At 40.2% G+C, this 865-nt stretch overlaps 1 protein-coding gene across 1 annotated transcript; it reads right to left on the bottom strand.

The window, feature by feature from the left end:
* Positions 1–216: 216 nt before the first annotated feature.
* On the bottom strand, positions 217–609 carry LOC133806491 (uncharacterized). The gene has a single exon (XM_062244586.1). It carries the CDS (start codon positions 607–609, stop codon positions 217–219), a length of 393 nt encoding a protein of 130 aa, XP_062100570.1.
* Positions 610–865: the final 256 nt, after the last annotated feature.

The following is an 865-nucleotide window of genomic DNA, read 5'->3' on the forward strand; positions in this document are numbered from 1 at the left end:
AATAAGGAAAAAAGAAAATTAAAATTAAAGGTATTTTAATAAATTATTTGTAATTTTAGTTGAAAAAACATTGATTAAAATAGGGTTTAAGGTTCTATTTTAACCATTTTATAAACATGGGATCTAAAAAGTAATTTATCAAAATACAGGGTCCAAACAGGTAATGAGAAAAAACACAAGATCCAAAAAGGTATAAACCCATATATATATATGTAACTATATACCATCGTAGCTGCTGCTATCGACTGTCTGCTGGAGGTGTCTTCGCATATCGTAGGCACGTGACGAGACCTGCTTCATGAACTCGTCCGAAGTCCCAGGAATGGTTCCGTCAAGGTGAAGCGCTCTCTCCACCTCCTCCGTCCCGTTATCATCTTTGTCCTCATCAGTGGTTCCACCACCGTCTGATTTGCTAGAAGCTCGCCTCCATGATCTCCTAGAGAGCTTCACGGGTGAGTTCAGGCGCGTACCGGAGAAAGAACAAGAACGACGACTCAGATTTTGTAAACGAGGACAAGAAATATAGAAGCCCATTTGGCGAGGCCGAGGACAAAGGGGATTGTTTGGGGGTAGAACTAAAGAGGGTGAGACTGCAGATAGCAAATCCATGGCGGCTAGCGGTGTTGCTAGAATCCAATGAATATGGAGCTATGAGAATTGTTTAAACTATTTTTTGGATCTTTATGTAATATTGTCGAACAGTTGGCTTGGTCGGCGTGGTAGAGAAAAGGGGCAGAAAAAGTTCTCTGCTTAAACGGCTGCTTAACTTGAGTTGGTGACACAAAAAAACATGAAAGAAGGTTGAAGAAGGAAAATTGGGATTTTGTGATTCTCTGTGAATCTTTGGATATTTTCTGCCTCATGT

Source organism: Humulus lupulus, chromosome X, assembly GCF_963169125.1.
Source record: "Humulus lupulus chromosome X, drHumLupu1.1, whole genome shotgun sequence".
NCBI classification, from domain to species: Eukaryota; Viridiplantae; Streptophyta; class Magnoliopsida; order Rosales; family Cannabaceae; genus Humulus; species Humulus lupulus.

What these genes read in the sequence shown, in the direction of transcription:
- LOC133806491 (XM_062244586.1), bottom strand. Translation starts at nt 609, where the DNA reads ATGGATTTGCTATCTGCAGTCTCACCCTCTTTAGTTCTACCCCCAAAC.